This window comes from Thalia democratica, chromosome 6, assembly GCF_965202585.1.
Source record: "Thalia democratica chromosome 6, ktThaDemo2.hap1.1, whole genome shotgun sequence".
Classification (NCBI taxonomy): Eukaryota; Metazoa; Chordata; class Thaliacea; order Salpida; family Salpidae; genus Thalia; species Thalia democratica.
The window spans coordinates 35,144,236-35,167,334 of NC_139170.1; the positions used below are offsets into that span (position 1 = coordinate 35,144,236).

Below are 23,099 nucleotides of genomic sequence, written 5' to 3' on the forward strand. Positions count from 1 at the left end.
CTATGAGTAGATTTGCTTCTTTTTAAAATCTATAACATATACAATTTTTTTTAGTTTTTTTGTTTGAGCTAAGTTTTAAAGTTTAAATTTTATATTTCATACTTTTCTGATTACAACAAAAACCAAAAGTTATGTTTTTACATGTAATTATATTGTTAAAACTTAATTTGATAATCTGTATAAATGTTTATTGTTTATGTATCTTAAGTTTCTCTAAAAATTAAAATCTCTAAATGTTAATTAAATTAAGAAAGCTGTTAATTTTTTAGATGTTTTAAATATTTAGAAAGTCACGGGTTTCATCCGAACTATTACGCCAACTAGTTATAAAAACCGCAAAATCTCAAACACTAGTCTTAATTTTTACATAAATGTTTATGTATTTCATATTCAATTAAATTAATGCAAAAGATCACTAGTGTTAAGTAATAAATGTTAAATTCTTTACTGATAGAGTAAACAGTTTAGACAACTTTTATTTCTACTTTTGACTACTACCATTTTTACAAAGTTTTAGATTAGATTTTATGATTTAGTGACTATTTTATATCTCTAAAAGTTTGTTGATAGTTGAAGTAACTTAGGTAGTATAAGAATTACAATTTTTTTGTAGAAGTGTACGTTTAAATTTCTGGTAACCTTTTTTATGCCTTTAGATATTCTAACTAAGATTTATCATTTTTAATAAAAGTTGTATTTATATAATCAGAAATTAAAATTTAAAGAATCAAAACAATATGTTTCTGAAAATTCTAGTTATTTTTAAATTAAGTATTTTAATATTTATGTTTTTTTTTTGTATGGTGACCCTGAAAAGGACCGGGATGTTAATTTTTGGCATCCTAAAAACTGTCATTACCGATGTGACGAGCAAATTTCATTTTATTTCTTATGATGTTCAATTTCTTAGCATTTATACTTAGCCATTATACTGTTATCTTTAGCTGTTTGTTAAAATGAATACAGTCACATACAAACAGAGGGTTTAAAAGCAAAAATAAAGGTTACGGACTTTTACGATTGTTAAATGAGTAGGAATAAACTATGTAGTACTTTTTAAATCCACCTTATTGATTATTACCTTATTTCACTTATTTTAACTTCACATTTTATTACTTTAATCACCCTTATAACTTCACGTTAATCGAATTTTTTTTTTCAGAAAATTCAGTATATAGAACAAAAATTTAGTTAAAGCCTCTAAAAATAAAAAAAAAAAAATTTCAAAAAAATCAAAACGAACAGTTAAAACGATATTTGTAGTACAGGGAATACTATCTCATATAAAAGATATTGTTTAAAAAACTACATAAAAAATATGTAATTAGATTACTTTTTTTTTATAAAAAAATGAGACGTGAAGTTCATAAACAATATTTTACAAGTCACGGACTTCATCTAAACAAAAAACGTAAGTTAGTTTTGAAAAATTTAAACTTATAAACTATATTTTGTCTTGAATTTTATTATTTTTTAACTACTTAACATCTGTATATACGGTTTTTTTTATAAACGTTTTATATTAATTTTGTTACGTATTTTTTGTATGTTTTTCTAGTACAATATAGTTTAGAACTTCAACATTAAACAAAAATTAAAACTCAAATGTTTAGTAAGACTGTTATAAGATAGAGTTTAAAAAACTGTTACTAACCAAAATTAGTTAAATTATTCTAACAAAAATTTAGATATAGCAAACACTGATCAGAAAATAAAAATTGAAAACTATGCGTATTATGTTAGGTAAACATTGTTTTTTTAAACAAAACTTTAAATGGTTAAACTATTTACTTATAGTGTAAATCTTTAAAATATATTTATAAGTACATCATCTTAATTGAAACATAATTTTTTTAAATTTTGTGTCAGATTTTTGTTTAAGATGATTATTAAAGTTTTAACTTTATATATTATATTGATAATTTTACTAAGCATAGATTTTTCTCTACTAATGTAAACCAAAATTAATGTTTTTGAAAAACTGTTAATGCTTAAAATGTATTCATTTATTTTGTGTTGGTAGTTTGCAAGTATGTGTCATTTGCTTCTCTAAATTTATAAGTAAAAAGCTGCTGACCTATAATATAGTTTTACTATATCACTTTGTCCCGGACTTTGTCTAAACAAATAACGCCATCTAGTGGTAAATATGCAAAAATCTTATACGTTAACTTCCACAATACTTTTTACGATGTTTCATTTATTTTACGTTAAATATTTACTACCAAAGTAAACAATTTAAAATACTTTTGCTCACTTCTTTTGTCTTCTTGATTTAAATAAAATTTTTGCTCAGATTTTAGATATCAATAATTATTTAATACTTATAAATGTTTTAAAAGTTTAAAGTAACTTAGGTATTTATAAAACTTAAATATTTTAATCTAAGTTACGACTAATTTTCTGAATAAATTTTTATGCTCTTCGACATTTTAAGAAAGCTATAGCATTTGTAAGGAATGTTTTTATTAATTTTAATCACGACTTAAATGTTATTTTAAAAAACAAACAACTTTAAAACTACTTTGTTAATGTTAATAAATAACAAAAAATAAGTTATAAAAAAACTGAAAACTTTACTAAATTATAATTTGCCCTGAAAAGGACCGGGGTGTAACGAAATTGTTCTTTTGTTAAATTTTATAGATGTAGTGGTTGTTTATCAGAATCACTAGTCTTGTGGAAGTTTTTAGTCATTCCTTTAATGTTTATCCTGTTATTTTCCATAACTGACTTTTGCAGCTTACTCTTACTATCACACCTACAACCATGGAAGTTCACTAAATGTAAACAAAAACATTTGGCACATTTATATTTACTACTTAGAATAAAAATCTACAGCTTTCTGGTTATAATTGTTTTAATATAATTCCATCAAATATACTTAGGTTGTTTTACTTATGTAAACATTTTATTAGTATCCAATTTAAAAAGTTTTCATTTAACAAAAGAGAAAAACAATCTTAAAAATCTACTAAAAACTTTGTTTGTTTTAAGTTATCATATATAATGTGAATCTTTTCAAAAATAGTTTTAAAAGTTTTGGATTTCATCATTAATGTAAAAATAAACATGTTGTACAATTATATTAAATGCTTGGAATAAAAATTTATAGTTTATTAATATTACCTTTTAAAATTAACATCATTAATTTTTTTTGTGTTCTATTATTTAAATAAACTTTGTTTTACTATGACTTAATTTAAAAAATTACTAGTTAACAAAAAATACAATTTGATATATCTAGTAGAAAATTGTTTTGTTTTAAGATAAATAGTTAAAAATAAATTGTTAAATTTTGGTTGTTGTGTTTAATATATGTATGTGTTAAGTTCTTTAAGAACATTAAAGTTGTTAGTTAAACCATATTAGATATTACAACAGGTGTAAATTTGAATTATTTTTTTTTGCTATAACTGTGAGTTAAAATTCATCTCTTTTTTAATTTTTTTAGTACATATACAATACTACCATTTCTATATTAATTAATATTTGTAATTAAACTAAAATTTAAACAATTTTAGATTAAACTATTGAAAACTGATATTTTAAATTAGGGGTGTGTAGTAAATTAGATTTATCTAAAAACTAAATAGAATACTATCATAAATTAGTAGTATTATTTTCTATCTATACTAAATAAAGTTTATTAAGTATTAATTTGTTAATTTAGGTGAATGAGCTCTGTTTCACTGTTATTTCACTTTAAAAAGAATTATTTTACAAAAATTCAATCTAAAATGTCTAGTGAGTCAAAAAAGTGATATTAATGGAAAATATTTTAAAAAGTCACGGACTTCGTCTCAACAAATAACGCCAACTAGTGGTAAGATTTTAGATTTTAACTACCTTGTTTTGTCTTTGAAAATATTTTACCTTAAAACTTGTTTCATTGCTTATATATTTTATCCAAATGTAAACATAAACATATTGTATAATTAATTTGATTACTTAGAAAGTTTTTGTACAGTTTTTTTACTATAATAGTTTAAAAATAGTATAATAAAGTAAGTTTTTGTTGTTTTAATATTATATAACTTAAAATTTAGTATTTAAGAATGAATAAAAATAGAGCCAAAGTTTTTAGTAAAATTTAATTTTGTCTAAAGATGACCTCTCAAATATCTTAGATATAGCACAAATGAATAACTAAAAAACAATTACAAATTTACACACTTACTTATTAATTGTAAACTTTTAAATTTTTTAAATTTTTAGTTTATTAAAAAAAACATTTTAATTTAAAATTTATACTTATGAGTAGATTATCTTCTTTCAAAAAAAAGTTTTTTATAATTTTTTTTCCCTTTTTTAGTTAAGGTTTAAAATTTAAATTTTCTATTATATATCTTTTTGATAAGCACATAAACCAAAATTTATGCTTTTATACAATTTTTTATTGTTAAATTTAATTTGATGTTTTGTTTCAGTGTTTTTTGGTAGAAAACTAATTTCTTTTTAAATTTTGTATCAGAATTTTGTTTAAGATGAGTATTAAAGGTTGAACTTTATAATGTCATATTGATATATTTTACTAAGCACATATTTTTTCTACTATCATAAACCAAAAAAATGTTTTTGAAATGTTGTTGCTGTTTGAAATTTATTTATTGTTATTGTGTTAGTGGTTTCCAATTATATGTCCTTTGCTTCTCTAAATATAAAAGTAAAAAGCTGCTGACCTTTAATATAGTTTTACTATATCTCATTGTCACAGACTTTGTCTTAACAAATAACGCCAACTAGTGGTAAAAATACAAAACTCTTAAACCTTAACTTGTATAATACTTTTTAATGTTTTATGTATTTCATGTTAAATGTTTACTACTAAAGTATACAATTCAAAATATTTTAGTTTATTACTTTTGTCTTCTATAACTTTTATAAATTTTGGCTTAATTTAATATTTCAATAACTATTTAATATTTAAAAATTAAAAAAAAATTAAAGTAACTTTGGTAGTAAAAAAAATTAATTTTTTTCTATGAATGCCACGATTTAATTTTTGATGCTCTTATAATTATTGACCAAGCTATCGCATCTGTAGTGAGTGTTTTTATTATTTTACACACGACATTAACATAATTTATAAAACAAACCTTGAATGTTAAACATTAATATTTTTCGGATACAATGTGAAAAATATAAATAAATTCAAACATAAAGATTTTTAAACATAAAATATTAGTTTTTTTTCTATTTTATTATTTATTTAAATACAACTATACACTTGTTAATATAAATAGTACTAACTTATTCTTTTTTATCTTAGATTGAAAAAGTTATATAAAACTTATTTTAAAATTTTTTGTCATTAATCAAACATATATTAAAGAATTAAACTAATATATTTTTTTAAATTAGTAAACCACTCTAAAATTTATAAACTTCTTTAAAAACAAGAGATACAATCCATATTCTTGATACATTTAAAGAAAATATAAAATACAAAAATCTTCATATTATAAACAACAATGCTTGTAGAAAAATAAAATTTACAGTAATATTTAAAAACAAGTTGAAACAAACTTTATATTTATATAGTTGTCTGAAAACATCATTTAAAGAGCTTTTTCTTGAAGTACTTATCTGGAACTCATTGTAACAAACTGAACTTCAGATTGATTGACTTTGTTAATAGCTTTGAGTGTCAGTGGTATTAAGTGGGTTTACTTTCAAATGATATTTGCATAATTTAACCTAAGAAAACTTAATTTTTAAACTTAGTTTTAAAAATCTGTGAAACAACTAAATTTGTTAAATTTCACACATAGTGTACTAAGTTTACAGTAGTAATACAAATAAAACTCAAAAACAATTTTAAAAATGTAAAGCTAACTAGAAAATACAAATGTACTAACTTAATTTTTTGTAATTTTGTAAACTACTTAAAAATTGTTAATTTAAAGATGAAAAAAACAGAGATAATGAAAAACCTTTGAAAGATGGGAATAAAAGCAAAAACTCTGAAAAAATTTTCATATAATAAATCAATATGCATAGAAAACAAACTCATTGTAAACAAATAATATAACAATACAAGTAAAAGAGGTATTAACAACAGCTCTACCCTATGACCAACACAAGTTCTAGGACTTTATTTTTAAATTTTTCTTCTTATTTTTTGAAATGAGACTAACTTTTCAAATTTATCAATGTTTTTTTTTTAAATTTGTAATAAAATAAAAATTTATTAAAACTAGCTAGCAAAATCTCATTCAAATCTAGAAAAACATCTGCTATGACATTATAAACAAACCTAAAATGTCTTAAGTTTTTCAAAGATAAAAAACTATACTGAGTCAGCCTGAGTTCAAAAACAAAACTCTAAATATCCTAGAGTTATCTCGAATACTTTGAGTGTGTGGCTAAAATTTACAATTTAAATCTTTTAACTTTGCTAAAAAATGCAATAAATACTTTAACTAAGGTAAGCGTTTATAAAATCTTAAAAACCAGTTTTAATTAAAAAATAAAGTTCTAAAATACAATAAAAAAAAACAAAATTTGTTTATATTAATCTTGAAAAATAAAAACTTTAACTTACTAAGCATTTAGAAAATCCTTAAAACAAGTTTTAATTAAAAAAAAATGTTTATATTTACTTAAAAAATGTTTATATTATTGAGTTTTTAAATTTTTCTTCTTGTTGCAAGCTATTTGTCTTATTGTGTTATTTTTTCTGATTTAATAGATCCCAATCTTCTTGATAAAACTTCAGGAAATTATAATATTATCACTGATTCAAAAGTTTTTCATTTTTGTATATTTATCAACCACAGGGATTTAATCTTAAAACATTCAACTCAGATAGTCAATTTGATTAAAACAAAAGTTAATTCTTCATGTTACTTTACTTTGAGGTTCATCTATTCTAAAATTTATCATTTTATTTATCTTCTATCTGTATTTGCTCCTTTGTAAAACAAAAAAAATAAAAATTTCAACACACTTACTTGTTTTTACTCTCTCACATCATTTAAACTAAATAAATTTACAGCCTCGAAATGGATTTTTTTACACTAGTTTGCTATGTGATAATAGATTTTTACACCAAGCTATTTGTATACAATTTAGATGTATTCAATTTGTTCAATATTTACGACACTAAAAGCGCTAGAGAATCCGTAAAAATAAAATAATTTCTCCATTTCTCAGGAGTGCAAAACTAAGTATAAACGATTACTTGATGCTGAAGAGACGAGGTCTTAAAATCTGAATAATCGAAAGAACAGCGAGTTTTTTCGCACAAATGTTTACGTTTCTGTAGATTTGCAGAAACGTACCAAGCTACGTGCCTGTTCTGTATGAACAAAAAACAAAAAAATATAAACTTTCAAAATGCTTTTTACACAAGGCGCCCTCTAGTGTTGGTAGAATTATGACGTCATACACAAATGCTATGTACAAATAAAGATTTGTAAAAAGATTGGTTTGCTGAATAATCAGTAAAAGTTCAAAAAAGGTAAGTTACATTAAAAAAATGGCGGATTATGAAATTGGAAAAATGGAAGAGGCAGCTAAGAAAAGAAGAGAAAGACTACTAGCAATGAAAAAGAAAATGAAAAATGATGCCAAGAAAAAAGATCAAGTCAAAGTAAAGAAATCACAAATAAAATTCCGAAGTTATCAACCTGAGAATGAATCTATGAAAGAAAAGAAAATACAAAGGGTTGAAGCGCCTGATATCACAAAACACATTCAGCTTCATCTAAAAAAAGAAAATGAACCTTTAGAAGTTGACATTGACCTTTACAAGCTAGCACCAAAAAACTCTGATTAGGATCTTAAACGAAATATAGAATAAAAATTGATTAAACTTGAAATGAAAACTTCCAGAGCTATAGGTGAAACAGTAAGAGAAAAGTTGCAAAAGTCAGTTATGGAAAAGAACAGGATAAACATTATAGGAATGCCTAAAAACTTCCACATTACTAATGATTCTGAATAACACCCACTGCATCTATAAAATTTAACAAAATACATTTTTGTTACATCCCGGTCCTTTTCAGGGCCACCATACATTATATTTTTATAAAGTTTTCAGTTTTTAACTTTTAATTTTTTTTTTTTTTTTATGAACATATTTTTTCTTAATTTTTTGTTTTATAAATGATGTTAATGTCGTGTTTAAAATAATAAAAACACTCACTACAAATGCGATAGCTTGGTCAATAATTATAAGAGCATCAAAATTTAAATCGTGGCATTTATAGAAAAAAATTAAATTTTTTTACTACCAAAGTTACTTTAATTTTTTTTTAATTTTTAAATATTAAATAGTTATTGAAATATTTAAGTAAGCCAAAATTTATAAAAGTTATAGAAGACAAAAGTAATAAACTAAAATATTTTGAATTGTATACTTTGGTAGTAAACATTTAACATGAAATACATTAAACATTAAAAAGTATTATACAAGTTAAGGTTTAAGAGTTTTGTATTATTACCACTAGTTGGCGTTATTTGTTAAGACAAAGTCTGTGACAATGAGATATAGTAAAACTATATTAAAGGTCAGCAGCTTTTTACTTTTATATTTAGAGAAGCAAAGGACATATAATTGGAAACCACTAACACAATAACAATAAATAAATTTCAAACAGCAACAACATTTCAAAAACATTTTTTTGGTTTATGATAGTAGAAAAAAATATGTGCTTAGTAAAATATATCAATATGACATTATAAAGTTCAACCTTTAATACTCATCTTAAACAAAATTCTGATACAAAATTTAAAAAGAAATTAGTTTTCTACCAAAAAACACTGATACAAAATATCAAATTAAATTTTAACAATAAAAAATTGTATAAAAGCATAAATTTCGGTTTATGTGCTTATCAAAAAATATATAATATTAAGTTTAAATTCAAAACTTAACTAAAAAAGGGAGAAAAAAATTATAAAAAACTTTTTTTTGAAAGAAGATAATCTACTCATAAGTATAAATTTTAAATTAAAATGTTTTTTTTTTAATAAACTAAAAATTTAAAAGTTAACAATTAATAAGTAAGTGTGTAAATTTGCAATTGTTTTTTAGTTATTCATTTGTGCTATATCTAAGATATTTGAGAGGTCATCTTTAGACAAAATTAAATTTTACTAAAAACTTCGGCTCTATTTTTATTTATTCTTAAATACTAAATTTTAAGTTATATAATATTAAAACAACAAAAACTTACTTTATTATATTATTTTTAAACGATTATAGAAAAAAAACTGTACAAAAACTTTCTAAGTAATCAAATTAGTTATACAATATGTTTATGTTTACATTTGGATAAAATATATAAGCAATGAAACAAGTTTTAAGGTAAAATATTTTCAAAGACAAAACAAGGTAGTTAAAATTTAAAATCTTACCACTAGTTGGCGTTATTTGTTTAGACGAAGTCCGTGACTTTTTAAAATATTCTCAATTAACATAACTTTTTTGACTCACTAGACATTTTAGATTGAATTTTTGTAAAATAATTCTTTTTAAATTGAAATAACAGTGAAACAGAGCTCATTTACCTAAATTAACTAATTAATACTTAATAAACTTTACTTAGTATAGATAGAAAATAATACTACTAGTTTATGATAGTATTCTATTTAGTTTTTAGATAAATCTAATTTACTACACACCCCTAATTTAAAATATCAGTTTTCAATAGTTTAATCTAAAATTGTTTAAATTTTAGTTTATTTACAATTATTAATTAATATAGAAATGGTAGTATTGTATATGTACTAAAAAAATTTAAAAAAGAGATTTATTTTAACTCACAGTTATAGCAAAAAAAAAAAATTCAAATTTACACCTGTTGTAATATCTAATATGGTTTAACTAACAACTTTAATGTTCTTAAAGAACTTAACACATACATATATTAAACACAAAAACCAAAATTTAACAATTTATTTTTAACTATTTATTTTAAAACAAAGCAATTTTCTACTAGATATATCAAATTGTATTTTTTGTTAACTAGTAATTTTTTAAATTAAGTCATAGTAAAACAAAGTTTATTTAAATAATAGAACACAAAAAAATTTAATGATATTAATTTTAAAAGGTTATATAAATAAACTATAAATTTTTATTCCCAGCATTTAATATAATTGTACAACATGTTTATTTTTACATAAATGATGAAATCCAAAACGTTTAAAACTATTTTTGAAAAGATTCACTTTATATATGATAACTTAAAACAAAAACAAGTTTTTAGTAGATTTTTAAGATTGTTTTTCTCTTTTGTTAAATGAAAACTTTTTAAATTGGATACTAATAAAAATGTTTACATAAGTAAAACAACCTAAGTATATTTGATAGAATTATATTAAAACAATTATAACCAGAAAACTGTAGTTTTTTATTCTAAGTAGTAAATATAAATGAGCCAAATATTTTTGTTTACATTTAGTAAACTTCCATGTTTGTTGGTGAAATAGTAAGAGAAAAGCTGCAAAAGTCAGTTATGGAAAATAACAGGATAAACATTAAAGGAATGCCTGAAAACTTTCACAAGACTAGTGATTCTGATAAACAACCACTACATCTATAAAATTTAAAAAAAGAACAATTTTGTTACACCCCGGTTCTTTTCAGGGCAAATTACAATTTAGTAAAGTTTTCAGTTTTTTTATTAATTTATTTTCTGTTATTTATTAACATTAACAAAGTAGTTTTAAAGTTGTTTGTTTTTTAAAATAACATTTAATTCGTGATTAAAATAAATAAAAACAATCCTTACAAATGCTATAGCTTTCTTAAAATGTCTAAGAGCATAAAAATTTGTTCAGAAAATTAGTCGTAACTTTTATTAAATTATTTAAATTTTATTAATACCAAAGTTACTTTAAACTTTTAAAACATTTATAAGTATTAAATAATTATTGATATCTAAAATGTAAGCAAAAATTTAATATAAGCATAGAAGACAAAAGAAGTAAGCAAAAGTATTTTAAATTGTTTACTTTGGTAGTAAATATTTAACGTAAAATAAATGAAACATCGTAAAAAGTATTGTGCAAGTTGACGTATAAAATTTTTGCATTTTTACCACTAGATGGCGTTATTTGTTTCGACAAAGTCCGTGACAAAGAGATATAGTAAAACTATATAGTAGGTCAGCAGCTTTTTACTTTTAAATTTAGAGAAGCAAATGACACATATTTGCAAACTACCAACACAAAATAAATAAATACTTTTTAAGCATTAACAGTTTTTCAAAAACATTAATTTTGATTTACATTGGTAGGGAAAAATCTATGCATAATAAAGTTATCAATATAATATAAAAAGTTAAAACTTTAATAATAATCTTAAACAAAAATCTGACACAAAATTAAAAAAATTATTTTTCAATTAAGATGATGTACTTATAAATATATTTTAAAGATTTACACTATAAGTAAATAGTTTAACGATTTAAAGTTTTGTTTAAAAAAAACAATGTTTACCTAACATAATACGCATAATTTTCAATTTTTATTTTCTGATCAGTGTTTTCTATATCTAAATTTTTGTTAGAAAAATTTAATTAATTTTGGTTAGTAACAGTTTTTTAAACTATATCTTATAACAGTCTTACTAAACATTTGAGTTGTAATTTTTGTTTAATGTTGAAGTTCTAAATTATATTGTACTAGAAAAACATACAAAAATATGTAACAAAATTATTATAAAACGTTTATAAAATAAAAACTGTATATATAGATGTTAAGTAGTTAAAAAATGATTAAATTTAAGACAAAATATAGTTGATAAAATTTAAATTTTTCAAAACTAACTTACGTTTTTTGTTTAGATGAAGTCTGTGACTTGTAAAATATTGTTTATGAACTTCACGTCTCATTTTTTTATAAAAAAAAAGTAATCTATTTACATATTTTTGATGTAGTTTTTTAAACAATATCTTTTATATGAGATAGTATTCCCTGTACTACAAATATCGTTTTAACTGTTCGTTTTGATTTTTTTGAAATTTTTTTTTTTTAATTTTTAGAGGCTCTAACTAAATTTTTGTCCTATATACTGAATTTTCTGAAAAAAAAAATCGATTAACGTGAAGTTATAAGGGTGATTAAAGTAATAAAATGTGAAGTTAAAATAAGTGAAATAAGGTAATAATCAATAAGGTGGATTTAAAAAGTACTAAATAGTTTATTCCTACTCATTTAACATTCGTAAAAGTCCGTTACCTTTATTTTTGTTTTTAAACCCTCTGTTTGTATGTGACTGTATTCATTTTAACAAACAGCTAAAGAAAACAGTATAATGGCTAAGTATAAATACTAAGAAATTGAACATCATAAGAAATAAAATGCAATTTGCTCGCCACATCGGTAATGACAGTTTTTAGGATGCCAAAAATTAACATTTCGGTCCTTTTCAGGGTCATCTCACAAAAAAAAAACATAAATATTAAAATATTTATTTTAAAAATAACTAGAATTTTCAGGAATTTATTGTTTTAATTCTTTAAATATTAATTTCTGATTATATAAATACAACTTTTATTAAAAATGATAAATCTTAGTTAGAATATCTAAAGGCATAAAAAAGGTTACCAGAAATTTAAACGTACACTTATACAAAAAAATTGTAATTTTTATACTATCTTAGTTACTTCAACTATCAACAAACTTTTAGAGATATAAAATAGTCACTAAATCATAAAATCTAATCTAAAACTTTGTAAAAATGGTAGTAGTCAAAAGTAGAAATAAAAGTTGTCTAAACTGTTTACTCTATCAGTAAAGAATTTAACATTTATTACTAAACACTAGTGATCTTTTGCATTAATTTAATTGAATATGAAATACATAAACATTTATGTAAAAATTAAGACTAGTGTTTGAGATTTAGCGGTTTTTATAACTAGTTGGCGTAATTGTTTGGATGAAACCCGTGACTTTCTAGATGTTTATAACATCTAAAAAATCTACAGCTTTCTTAATTTAATCTAGAGAAACTTAAGATACATTAACATAAAACATTTATACAGAGTATCAAATTAAATTTAACAATATAATTACATGTAAAAACATAACGTTGGTTTTTGTTGTAATCAGAAAAGTATGAAATATAAAATTCAAACTTTAAAACTTAGCTCAAACAAAAAAACTGAAAAAAATTGTATATGTTATAGATTTAAAAAAGAAGAAAATCTACTCATAGAAATCAAAAACTTTTGAAAATTCTAAAATAAAAAATAAAACAGTAATCATGTAAATTAGTAATTTATTTTTGTTATTATTTGTGTTTTATCTAATATTTTTTAGGGGTTATCTTAAGATATGACTAAAGTTTACTAAAATACTTTTGCTTTGTTTTTTTTTATTGTTAAGTATGAAACTTTAAAGTTACATAATAGTAAAACAACCAAAAAGTAATTTATAAACTTAATATAAAACGATTCTAATAAAAAAAAAACTGTAAATATTTTTTTTAAATTGTCGAATTTAACTGTACAGTATGTTTTGTTTACATAAAGTATTAAGTATATGAGCAATAAAACAAGTTTTATGGTAAAAAAAATTTAAAGACAAAATAATGTGGCTAAAATCTAAATTTTTTTCACTAGTTGGCGTTATTCGTCTAGACGAAATCCGTGACTTTTAACATATTTTCAATTAACTTCGCTTTTTTAATGTATATCTTAAAATAGTGACATACTTATACTAGATATTTTTAGAATAAAACTTTTGTTAAATATTCACTTTGAAATATAAAAATAGTGAAAATGAGCTTATTCGTCTAAATTTACTAATACTTTATATACTTCATTTAGTTTAGATAAGAAATAATACTATTATATTTTAAAAGTTTTCTATTAAGTTTTCAGATAGTTCTTATTTACTACACTCCCCTATCTTTTAATATTAATTTTACAAATTTTAATTTAAAATTGTTAAAATTTTAGTTTAAGTACAAATATTATTTGATATACAATTGTGGTATTAATTATTTATTAAAAAAAACTTAAAATAGAATAAAATCACAACTTTAAAATTATAGCTAAAAAAACATTAATTTAAAGTTACACCTGTTGTATTATTCTAATAAAGTTTCATTAGCAACTTTAATTTTTTTTAAGAACTTTATTGATACACAAGTGCAAAATTTAATGTGAACCACTTAAAACAGTTTTTTTAAACTTTTTAAATGAGGCAAAATAAAACAACAAGTAGTTTCAACAATAATAGAAAAATATTAACTTTTAGATCTGACTTTTAAATAATCTGTATGAACAAAAAACAAAAAAATTGAAAAATTTCCAAATACTTTTTACACAAGGCGCCCTCTAGTGTTGGTAGAATTATGACGTCATGCACAAATGCTATGTACAAATAAAGATTGGTTTGCTGAATAATCAGTAAAAGTTCAAAAAAGGTAAGTTACATTTGAAACATGGCGGATTATGAAATTGGAAAAATGGAAGAGGCAGCTAAGAAAAGAAGAGAAAGACTACTAGCAATGAAAAAGAAAATGAAAAATGATGCCAAGAAAAAAGATCAAGTCAAAGTAAAGAAATCACAAATAAAATTCCGAAGTTATCAACCTGAGAATGAATCTATGAAAGAAAAGAAAATACAAAGGGTTGAAGCGCCTGATATCACAAAACACATTCAGCTTCATCTAAAAAAAGAAAATGAACCTTTAGAAGTTGACATTGACCTTTACAAGCTAGCACCAAAAAAACCTAATTGGGATCTTAAACGAAATATAGAACAAAATTTGATTAAACTTGAAATGAAAACTTCCAGAGCTATAGGTGAAATAGTTAGAGAAAAGTTGCAAAAGTCAGTTATGGAAAAGAACAGGATAAACATTATAGGAATGCCTGAAAACTTCCACATTACTAGTTATTCTGAATAACACCCACTGCATCTATAAAATTTAACAAAATACAGTTTTGTTACATCCCGGTCCTTTTCAGGGCCACCATACATTATATTTGAGTAAAATTTTAAGTTTTTGACTTTTAGATTTATTTGTATTTTTATATTAACCAATTTTTTCATAATTTTTAGTTTTTATAATAATGTTTATGTCGTGATTAAAATAATAAGAACACTCACTAAAAATGCAATAGCTTGGTCAATAATTAAAAGAGCATCAAAATTTATTTAGAAATTGATTCGTGGCATTTATAGAAAAAAAAATATTACTACCTAAGTTACATTAATTTTTTAAAACATTTTTATATATTAAAAAAATATTGAAATATTAAATTAAGCAAAAATTTATAAAAGTTATAGAAGATAAAAGTAATAAACTAAAATATTTTGAATTGTATACTTTGGTAGTAAACATTTAACATGAAATACATAAAACATTAAAAAGTATTATACTAGTTAAGGTTTAAGAGTTTAGTATTTTTACCACTAGTTGGTGTTGTTTGTTAAGACGGAGTCGTTGACAATGAGATATAGTAAAACTATATTAAAGGTGAGCAGCTATTTACTTTTATACTTAGAGAAGCAAAAGACACATAATTGCAAACCACTAACACAAAAAATGAATAAATTTCAAACAGCAACAACATTTTAAAAACATTTTTTTGGTTTAGGATAGTAGAAAAAAATATGTGCTTAGTAAAATATATCAATATGACATTATAAAGTTCAACCTTTAAAACACTCTTAAACAAAATTCTGATACAAAATTTAAAAAGAAATTAGTTTTCTACCAAAAAACACTGATACAAAATATCAAATTAAATTTTAACAATAAAAAATTGTATAAAAGCATAAATTTTGGTTTATGTGGTTATCAAAAAATATATAATATAAAATTTAATTTTCAAACCTTAACTAAAAAAGGAAAAAAATAATATAAAAATTTTTTTTTTGAAAGAAGATAATCTACTCATAAGTATAAACTTTAAATTAAAATGTTTTTTTTTAAAAAACTAAAAATTTAAAAAATTTAAAAATTAACAATTAATAAGTAAGTGTGTAAATTTGTAATTGTTTTTTAGTTATTCATTTGTGCTATATCTAAGATATTTAAGATGTCATCTTTAGACAAAATTAAATTTTACTAATAACTTTGGCTCTATTTTTATTCATTCTTAAATACTAAATTTTAAGTTATATAATATTATAACAACAAAAACTAACTTTATTTTATTATTTTTAAACGATTATAGTAAAAAAACTGTACAAAAACTTTCTAAGTAATCAAATTAATTATACAATATGTTTATGTTTACATATGGATAAAATATATAAGCAATGAAACAAGTTTTAAGGTAAAATATTTTCAAAGACAAAACAAGGTAGTTAAAATCTAAAATTTTTCCACTAGTTGGCGTTATTTGTTTAGACGAAGTCCTCGACTTTTTAAAATATTTTCAATTAACATTAATTTTTTAACTCACTAGACATTTTAGAATGAATTTTTGTAAAATGCTATTTTTTAAAGTGAAATAACAGTGAAATAGAGCTCATTTACCTAAATTAACTAATTAATACTTAATAAACTTTACTTAGTATATATAGAAAATAATACTACTAATTTATGATAGTATTCTATTAAGTTTTTAGATAAATCTAATTTACTACACACCCCTAATTTAAAATATCAGTTTTCAATAGTTTAATCTAAAATTGTTTAAATTTTAGTTTAATTACAATTATTAATTAATATAGAAATTGTGATATTGTATATGTACTAAAAAAATTTAAAAAAGAGATTAATTTTAACTCACAGTTATAGCAAAAAAAAAAAATTCAAACTTACACCTGTTGTAATATGTAATATGGTTTAACTAACAACTTTAATGTTCTTAAACAACTTAACACATACATATATTAAACACAACAACCAAATTTTAATAATTTATTTTTAACTATTTATCTTAAAACAAAACAATTTTCTACTGGATATATCAAATTGTATTTTTTGTTAACTATCAATTTTTTAAATTTAGTCATAGTAAAACAAAGTTTATTTAAATAATAGAAAACAAAAAAAATATTGATATTAATTTTAAAATGTTATATTAATAAACTATAAATTTTTATTCCTAGCATTTAGTATAATTGTACAACATGTTTATTTTTACATTAATGATGAAATCCAAAACTATTAAAACTATTTTTGAAAAGATTCACTTTATATATGATAACTTAAAACAAAAACAAGTTTTTAGTAGATTTTTAAGATTGTTATTCTCTTTTGTTAAATGAAAATTTTTTAAATTGGATACTAATAAAATGTTTACATAAGTAAAACATCCTAAGTATATTTTATAGAATTATATTAAAACAGTTATAACCAGAAAGCTTAGATTTTTATTCTAAGTAGTAAATATAAATGTGCCAAATGTTTTTGTTTACATTTAGTGAATTTCCATGGTTGTAGGTGAAATAGTAAAAGAAAAGCTGCAAAAGTCAGTTATGGAAAATAACAGGATAAACATTAAAGGAATGCCTGAAAACTTCCACAAGACTAGTGATTCTGATAAACAACCACTACATCTATAAAATTTAACAAAAGAACAATTTTGTTACACCCCGGTCCTTTTCAGGGCAAATTACAATTTAGTAAAGTTTTCAGTTTTTTTATTAATTTATTTTCTGTTATTTATTAACATTAACAAAGTAGTTTTAAAGTTGTTTGTTTTTTAAAATTACATTTAAGTCGTGATTAAAATAAATAAAAACATTCCTTAAAAATGCTATAGCTTTCTTAAAATGTCTAAGAGCATAAAAATTTGTTCAGAAAATTAGTTGTAACTTATATTAAATTATTTAAATTTTTTTAATACCAAAGTTACTTTAAATTTTTAAAACATTTATAAGTATTAAATAATTATTGATATCTAAAATCTAAGCAAAAATTTCATATAAACATAGAAGACAAAAGAAGTAAACAAAAGTATTTTAAATTGTTTACTTTGGTAGTAAATATTTAACGTAAAATACATGAAACATCGTAAAAAGTATTGTGCAAGTTAACGTATAAGATTTTTGCATTTTTACCACTAGATGGCGTAATTTGTTTAGAAAAAGTCCGTGACAAAGAGATATAGTAAAACTATATAGTAGGTCAGCAGCTTTTTACTTTTAAATTTAGAGAAGCAAATGACACATAATTCCAAACCCCTAACACAAAATAAATGAATAAATTCTAAGCATTAACAGTATTTAAAAAACATTAATTTTGGTTTCCACTAGTAGGGAAAAATCTATGCTTATTAAATTATCAATATAATATATAAAGTAAAAACTTTAATAATCATCTTAAACAAAAATCTGACACAAAATTAAAAAAATATTTTTCAATTAAGATGATGTACTTATAAATTTATTTTAAAGATTTACACTATAAGTAAATAGTTTAACCATTTAAAGTTTTGTTTAAAAAAAAACAATGTTTACCTAACATAATACGCATAATTTTCAATTTTTATTTTCTGACCAGTGTTCGCTATATCTAAATTTTTGTTAGAATACATGAAAGTTTTGTTAAAATACATGAAACATCGTAAAAAGTATTGGCAAGTTAACGTTTAAGATTTTCGCATTTTTACCACTAGATGGCGTTATTTGTTTAGACAAAGTCCGTGACAAAGAGATATAGTAAAACTATATTATAGGTCAGCAGCTTTTTACTTATAAATTTAGAGAAGCAAATGACACATATTTGCAAACTACCAACACAAAATAAATGAATACATTTTAAGCATTAACAGTTTTTCAAAAACATTAATTTTGGTTTACATTAGTAGGGAAAAATCTATGCTTAGTAAAATTAACAATATAATATAAAAAGTTAAAACTTTAATAATAATCTTAAACAAATATCTGACACAAAATTAAAAAAAGTATTTTTCAATTAAGATGATGTACTTATAAATTTATTTTAAAGATTTACACTATAAGTAAATAGTTTAACCATTTAAAGTTTTGTTTAAAAAAAACAATGTTTACCTAACATATTACGCATAATTTTCAATTTTTATTTTCTGATCAGTGTTTGCTATATCTAAATTTTTGTTAGAATAATTTAATTAATTTTGGTTAGTAACAGTTTTTTAAACTATTACTTATAACAGTCTTACTAAACATTTGAGTTGTAAATTTTGTTTAATGTTGAAGTTCTAAACTATATTGTACTAGAAAAACATACAAAAAATATGTAACAAAATTATTATAAAACGTTTATAAATTAAAAACAGTATATATAGATATTAAGTAGTTAAAAAATAATAAAATTTAAGACAAAATATAGTTGATAAATTTAAATTTTACAAAACTAACTTACGTTTTTTGTTTAGATGAAGTCCGTGACTTGTAAAATATTTTTTATGAACTTCACGTCTCATTTTTTAATAAAAAAAAAGTAATCTAATTACATATTTTTGATGTAGTTTTTTAAACAATATCTTTTATATGAGATAGTATTCCCTGTACTACAAATATCTTTTTAACTGTTTGTTTTGATTTTTTTGAAAATTCATTTTTTTTCAATTTTTAAAGGCTCTAACTAAATTTTTGTTCTATATACTGAATTTTCTGAAAAAAAAAAAAATTCGATTAACGTGAAGTTAAAAGGGTGATTAAAGTATTAAAATGTGAAGTTAAAATAAGTGAAATAAGGTAATAATCAATAAGGTGGATTAAAAAAGTACTAAATAGTTTATTCCTACTCATTTAACATTCGTAAAAGTCCGTAACCTATATTTTTGTTTTTAAACCCTCTGTTTGTATGTGACTGTATTCATTTTAACAAACAGCTAAAGAAAACAGTATAATGGCTAAGTGTAAATACTAAGAAATTGAACATCATAAGAAATAAAATGCAATTTGCTCGCCATATCGGTAATGACAGTTTTTAGGATGCCAAAAATTAACATTTCGGTCCTTTTCAGGGTCACCATACAAAAAAAAAACATATATATTGAAATATTTAATTTAAAAAATAACTAAAATTTTCAGAAACATATTGTTTTGAATCTCTAAATTTTAATTTCTGATTATATAAATACAACTTTTATTAAAAATGATACATCTTAGTTAGAATATCTAAAGGCATAAAAAAGGTTACTAGAAATTTAAACGTACATTTATACAAAAAAATTGTAATTTTTATACTACCTTAGTTACTTCAACTATCAACAAACTTATAGAGATATAAAATTGTCACTAAATCATAAAATCTAATCTAAAACTTTGTTAAAATGGTAGTAGTCAAAAGTAGAAATAAAAGTTGTCTAAACTGTTTACTCTATCAGTAAAGAATTTAACATTTATTACTAAACACTAGTGATCTTTTGCATTAATTTAATTGAATATGAAATACATAAACATTTATGTAAAAATTAAGACTAGTGTTTGAGATTTAGCGGTTTTTATAACTAGTTGGCGTAATTGTTTGGATGAAACCCGTGACTTTCTAGATGTTTATAACATCTAAAAAATCTACAGCTTTCTTAATTTAATCTAGAGAAACTTAAGATACATTAACATAAAACATTTATACAGAGTATCAAATTAAATTCAACAATATAATTACATGTAAAAACATAACTTTTGGTTTTTGTTGTAATCAGAAAAGTATGAAATATAAAATACTACTAAATTTTAAAAGTTTTCTATTAAGTTTTCAGATAGTTCTTATTTACTACACTCCCCTATCTTTTAATATTAATTTTACATATTTTAATTTAAAATTGTTAAATTTTAGTTTAAGTACAAATATTATTTGATATACAATTGTGGTATTAATTATTTATTAAAAAAAACTTAAAATAGAATAAAATCACAACTTTAAAATTATAGCTAAAAAAAACATTAATTTAAAGTTACATCTGTTTTATTATTCTAATAAAGTTTCATTAATAACTTTTGTTTTTTTTAAGAACTTCATTGATACACAAGTGCAAAATTTAATGTGAACCACTTAAAACAGTTTTTTCAAACTTTTTAAATGAGGCAAAATAAAAGAACAAGTAGTTTCAACAATAATAGAAAAATATTAACTTTTAGATCTGACTTTTAAATAATCTGTATGAACAAAAAACAAAAAATTAGAAAAATTTCAAAATGCTATTTACACAAGGCGCCCTCTAGTGTTGGTAGAATTATGACGTCATGCACAAATGCTATGTACAAATAAAGATTTATAAAAAGATTTGTTTGCTGAATAATCAGTAAAAGTTCAAAAAAGGTAAGTTACATTTGAAACATGGCGGATTATGAAATTGGAAAAATGGAAGATGCAGCTAAGAAAAGAAGAGAAAGACTACTAGCAATGAAAAAGAAAATGAAAAATGATGCCAAGAAAAAAGATCAAGTCAAAATAAAGAAATCACAAATAAAATTCCGAAGTTATCAACCTGTGAATGAAACTATGAAAGAAAAGAAAATACAAAGGGTTGAAGCGCCTGATATCACGAAACACATTCAGCTTCATCTAACAAAAGAAAATGAACCTTTAGAAGTTGACATTGACCTTTACAAGCTAGCACCAAAAAACCCTGATTGGGATCTTAAACGAAATATAGAACTAAAATTGATTAAACTTGAAATGAACACTTCCAGAGCTATAGGTGAAATAGTAAGAGAAAAGTTGCAAAAGTCAGTTATGGAAAAGAACAGGATAAACATTATAGGAATGCCTGAAAACTTCCACATTACTAGTGATTCTGAATAACACCCACTGCATCTATAAAATTTAACAAAATACAGTTTTGTTACATCCCGGTCCTTTTCAGGGCCACCATAAATTATATTTTAGTAAAGTTTTCAGTTTTTAACTTTAAATTTTTATATTTATTTATAAACGAACTTTTTTTTTAATTTTTTGTTTTTACAAGTGATGTTTATGTCGTGATTAAAATAAAAAAAACACTCACTAAAAATACGATAGCTTGGTAAATAATTATAAGAGCATCAAAAATTATTCAGAAATTGAATCGTGACATTTATATAAAAAAATTATTACTACCTAAGTTACATTAATTTTTAAAAACATTTTTAAATATTAAATTATTATTGAAATATTAAATTAAGCCAAAATTTATAAAAGTTATAGAAGATAAAAGAATTAAACTAAAATATTCTGAATTGTATACTTTGGTAGTAAACATTTAACATGAGATACATAAAACATTAAAACGTATTATACAAGTTAAGATTTAAGAGTTTTGTATTTTTACCACTAGTTGACGTTATTTGTTAAGACGGAGTCCGTGACAACGAGATATAGTAAAACTATATTAAAGGTTAGCAGCTTTTTACTTTTACACTTAGATAAGCAAAGGACACATAATTGCAAACAACTAACACAAAAAATGAATAAATTTCAAACAGCAACAACATTTCAAAAACATTTTTTTGGTTTACGATAGTAGGAAAAAATATGAGCTTAGTAAAATATATCAATATGACATTATAAAGTTCAACCTTTAATACTCATCTTAAAAAAAAATCTGACCCAAAATTTAAAAAGAAATTAGTTTTCTACCAAAAAACACTGATACAAAATATCAAATTAATTTCTTTCAATAAAAAATTGTACAAAAGCATAAATTTTGGTTTATGTGCTTATCAAAAGATATATAGTATAAAATTCTTATTTTAAACCTTAACTTAAAAAAGTGAAAAAAAAAATATAAAAAATATTTTTTTGAAAGAAAATAATCTACTCATAAGTATGAATTTAAGATTAAATTGTTTTTTAAATAAACTAAATATTCTAAAAATTAAAAAGTTAACAATTAATAAGTAAGTGTGTAAATTTGTAGTTGCTTATTAATGATTTATTTGTGCTATATCTAAGATTTTTTAGAGGTCATCTTTAGACAAAACTAAATTTTACCTAAAACTTTGGCTTTAATTTATTCATTCTTAAGTACTAAATTTGAAGTTCTATAATATTAAAACAACAAAAACCTACTTTATAATATTAATTTTAAACGATTATAGTAAGAAAACTGTACAAAAACTTTTTAAGTAATCAAATTAATTATAAAATATGTTTATGTTTACATTTTTTATAAAATATATAAGCAATATAACAAGTTTTAAGGTAAAATATTTTCAAAGACAAAACAAGGTAGTTAAAATATAAAATCTTACCACTAGTT

The 23,099-nt window shown here is 21.8% G+C and overlaps 2 protein-coding genes across 2 annotated transcripts; both read left to right on the forward strand.

The window, feature by feature from the left end:
- The first annotated feature begins 14,407 nt into the window (after positions 1 to 14,407).
- LOC145839017 (coiled-coil domain-containing protein 12-like) lies at positions 14,408 to 14,875 on the forward strand. The gene has a single exon (XM_082946631.1). The coding sequence runs from the start codon at positions 14,408 to 14,410 to the stop codon at positions 14,873 to 14,875; it is 468 nt and encodes a 155-aa protein (XP_082802757.1).
- A 6,321-nt stretch (positions 14,876 to 21,196) lies between these two features.
- Positions 21,197 to 21,664, forward strand: LOC145839018 (coiled-coil domain-containing protein 12-like). The gene has a single exon (XM_082946632.1). The coding sequence runs from the start codon at positions 21,197 to 21,199 to the stop codon at positions 21,662 to 21,664; it is 468 nt and encodes a 155-aa protein (XP_082802758.1).
- The last annotated feature ends 1,435 nt before the right edge of the window (positions 21,665 to 23,099 follow it).

Coding starts and splice junctions, on each gene's coding strand:
- LOC145839018 (XM_082946632.1), top strand. CDS start 21,197: ATGGCGGATTATGAAATTGGAAAAATGGAAGATGCAGCTAAGAAAAGA.
- LOC145839017 (XM_082946631.1), top strand. CDS start 14,408: ATGGCGGATTATGAAATTGGAAAAATGGAAGAGGCAGCTAAGAAAAGA.